Source organism: Aplysia californica, unplaced genomic scaffold (assembly GCF_000002075.1).
Source record: "Aplysia californica isolate F4 #8 unplaced genomic scaffold, AplCal3.0 scaffold01182, whole genome shotgun sequence".
Taxonomy (NCBI): Eukaryota; Metazoa; Mollusca; class Gastropoda; order Aplysiida; family Aplysiidae; genus Aplysia; species Aplysia californica.
In genome coordinates, this window is record NW_004798452.1 from 136,561 (window position 1) to 139,811 (window position 3,251).

The window sequence follows — 3,251 nt, forward strand, 5'->3', positions numbered from 1 at the left end:
ACCTCCACCCCCCCTTCCTCCCACTAACTCCCTACACTCACCTCCACCTCCAGAATAGCGGCCCACACGTTGGCCCTGACCAGAGGAGGGATGTCCACCCTGGCTTCCCGCCAGATGCACGGCCGTTTGAACGGGTACGCTGCCAGAAGCCTCTCATACAGGATGATCCGGTGGAACTGAAAACAAAAATAGTTTATACAGTCATATACTTATTTACTGTCTCCCTGTACTGTCAAGTACACAAGTCAGAGAGCAGTCGACCCCCACACTTGTCTATCCCTGGCCTCTTCCTCTATCCTTGGCACATCTAGGCCCTGGGAGATGGCCTCATCCTAATCAGTAAAGTCATGTACTCCTCCTAAATTTAAACAGTAACCCTTTTAGTCCAAGTAGTAGTCTCTAAAGCTATGTATTCCTCTAATACATGACTCGAACATTTTCACAATAACTCCCTTAGCTCTAAAATCATGTACACTTTCACAATAATCCCTTCACGCTCCTGCATTTTCAAAATAACTCCTGTATGTAAAGTGACGGGTTTCAGTTGTCATATATTTTACTAAAGGAAAACTACTAGTGCTACTACACTTTCCCAAAATCTAGTCAAGGTAATATTTTTTTCCTTATGTATTCTTCTATAAAAAGACTCATACATTTTCACAATGAAAACTTTAGTGAAAATGAGAGTTTCTTTAGTCATATACAGTCAAACCTGCAGTAACAGCCACTTGTAAAAGAAATCCACCTGTACAAACAGCCACTTCCTATTTCTCCCCTTGCATTAAAAAAAAATTGTAATGATGCTAAGTAAGACTGTCCCCGTGGTTTTATGCACCCCGCATAATTTAGCAAAATTTGATCATTTTTTTCATAATTTCTCATTATTTTTCTTTATCATTCTTTGTTAAAATTAACAGAATTGTATAATTTCACATTTTTGGACTCAGTTTGCATAATTTCAGAATTTTTCTTGCATAAAACGACGGGGACAAGTAAGAAGGCCAATTGTCTAAGATGACCAATTTTCTCTTCGACAATTTTGACAGTATTTCCCTGACGGAAGACTCTTAAGATGACAGAAAAATCTGAGGAGACATTCCCCCCCAATACTGTTACCTGGTACTCCACGTCCTTCTCCCTGATGACCAGAGGTAAGCTGGCTGAGCTGGTCAGTTCTCCGCTGCTGGGCGACGTGGGCAGGCTCTGGGTCTCCACGACCTTTGACCTGAAGGACAGTCGGGGAAAGAGCAAAAAGTCAGCACATCACAAGGAAAGTAGAGTTTAGTTGGGTTTTTTTTAGTTTTCTTAACATTAACAGTTTTACAGTTCTTGCAACACAAATAGGTTATGCAAGTGCCAAAGACTAGAGGTGTTACTACTAGAGAGCAATATACAAAGAAAAGAAGGAGGAGAGGTAAGTACGATAGATATTTGATAGGAAAAGAGGATAAATTACACCAGAGCACCCGCCAACTACCCACTAGAAAGATTGAGAAAGAGGTTTTTAAAATGTACATCAAGTGAAAAATGATATGATTTACGTTTATCACTCTTTTTATATACTATCTCGTCATTTAAGGTTCAGGACTTTCGAACTTAACTTCTATCTCTGGTAGCGTAAAGCCAAGTCAGTGGACAGCCTTGGAAACTCTCCAAACAACTGAAGCTCAGAATAGCCCCATTGAACAGTCATCCACACTGTAGTTCAGCATGATGTCAATGGAGCTTCACTTCACCCTCGACTTAGTAAAAGTCAAGTCAGCAGAGTTAAGTTTTAATTTTAGAAAAGGTTTCACGGTATTTGCAACTTAAATAGGTCAAATAAGTTCCGATGATTAGAGGTGTTGCGACAAAGAAAAGAAGGAAGAAAGATAAGGACAACAGATATGTTTGATCGGAAAGAAAAAGCAGCCCGCACCAAAACACCCACCAACCACCCAGGAACTATGGCCATAAGCTGCTGGACGGACTAGAGGAAAGCAACAATGTTCTAACATTCTATGACACAAGTCACTCACTCTTCTTCCAACAGAGGGTAGTACGCAGTTGCTGGGACGTCTCTCAGACGCTGAGAGGAAAAAAAAAGAGAATAAATGGAGACAATAAAAGCAGTGACTAGTAGATCTATCTTATACATTACTTGTAAAACATTAATGCTAGTATAGAACAATGTCTTGCCACCAGATTCAGTACAGTTAGGTTAATTAACTCTTTCAATACTACGAGTCAACTGAACGGCTCAGCATTTTCCTTTAGTTATAGCAGAGGTTTTACGGTGCTTGCAAATGCATAAGGTCATATGAGCGCCAGAAGATTAGAGGTGTTACAAAGAGAGTAACAAACATAAAAAAGAAGAAGGGGAGACAAGGACAATAGATGTTTGAAAGGAAAGAAGAAGCTATGAAAAGCCATATTACTGACTTGATTATATGCCTCTATAAATACTAAAATTATTCCTGTTCAGACTTTCCAAAATAACATCCACCCTTTGATAGGAAAATGTTCAATTTTTTTTCATATTCCCTTTTCAATTCCTTTCATGGGATATATAATACATAATACTTACTGACACAAATTGGTAAATCAGCAGACAAAACTAAACACACAGAGATAAACTAAACAGGCGCCTGCCAGCAGAAAAAATTAAGTTTAGGAAGAAAGAAAATTGGGTGGTGAATGAGTTCAGAGCAAGCCTTCCAACTTAGCGTTAAGAAGGCTGAAAGGGACTTAGAACTAGGACCATCCACACCACTGATCAGTACGATAGCCACAGAGCTGACAGCGCCATCTATCTGATCCTGAATGACTCACGTAGCGAAGCTGTTCCTGGGACAGGGGGACCACCGTAAAGTCCAGAAGCTCGGCAAAATCGCGGTCCTGGCCGAAAACTTCTCCGTCCACGATGCCATAGCTGGGGACACACAAACACAAATACAGACACATACACGAACACACACACAGGAACATACATACATGAACACACACACAGGAACATACATACATGAACACACACACAGGAACATACAAACATGAACACACACACACAGGAACATACATACATGAACACACACAGTAACAGATAAGAAGGGGTAGAAGCAACGAAATAATGCTGATGCAATATATACCTGATCAATCTCTTTCAGTGGGTACCAGAAACTAAATTTTCAAACTAGCTGTATGCCAAATTTATCTGTTCCATTTGAAAGGCCTATATCCACTGAGCATTTTGGTACCATTCTTTAACCTCTCTG

The 3,251-nt window shown here is 40.1% G+C and overlaps 1 protein-coding gene across 1 annotated transcript in view; it reads right to left on the bottom strand.

Moving 5' to 3' along the window:
- Positions 1–3,251, bottom strand: part of LOC101855159 (TBC domain-containing protein kinase-like protein) — a 22,011-nt gene that overhangs the window by 9,090 nt on the left and 9,670 nt on the right. The window contains exons 13-16 of the mRNA XM_035973383.1: positions 2,812–2,911; positions 2,019–2,068; positions 1,117–1,225; positions 42–176 (exon numbers count right to left, since the gene is read on the bottom strand). Of these exons, the coding sequence (XP_035829276.1) occupies positions 42–176; positions 1,117–1,225; positions 2,019–2,068; positions 2,812–2,911 (394 nt within the window). The remainder of the gene's footprint in view (positions 1–41; positions 177–1,116; positions 1,226–2,018; positions 2,069–2,811; positions 2,912–3,251) is intronic.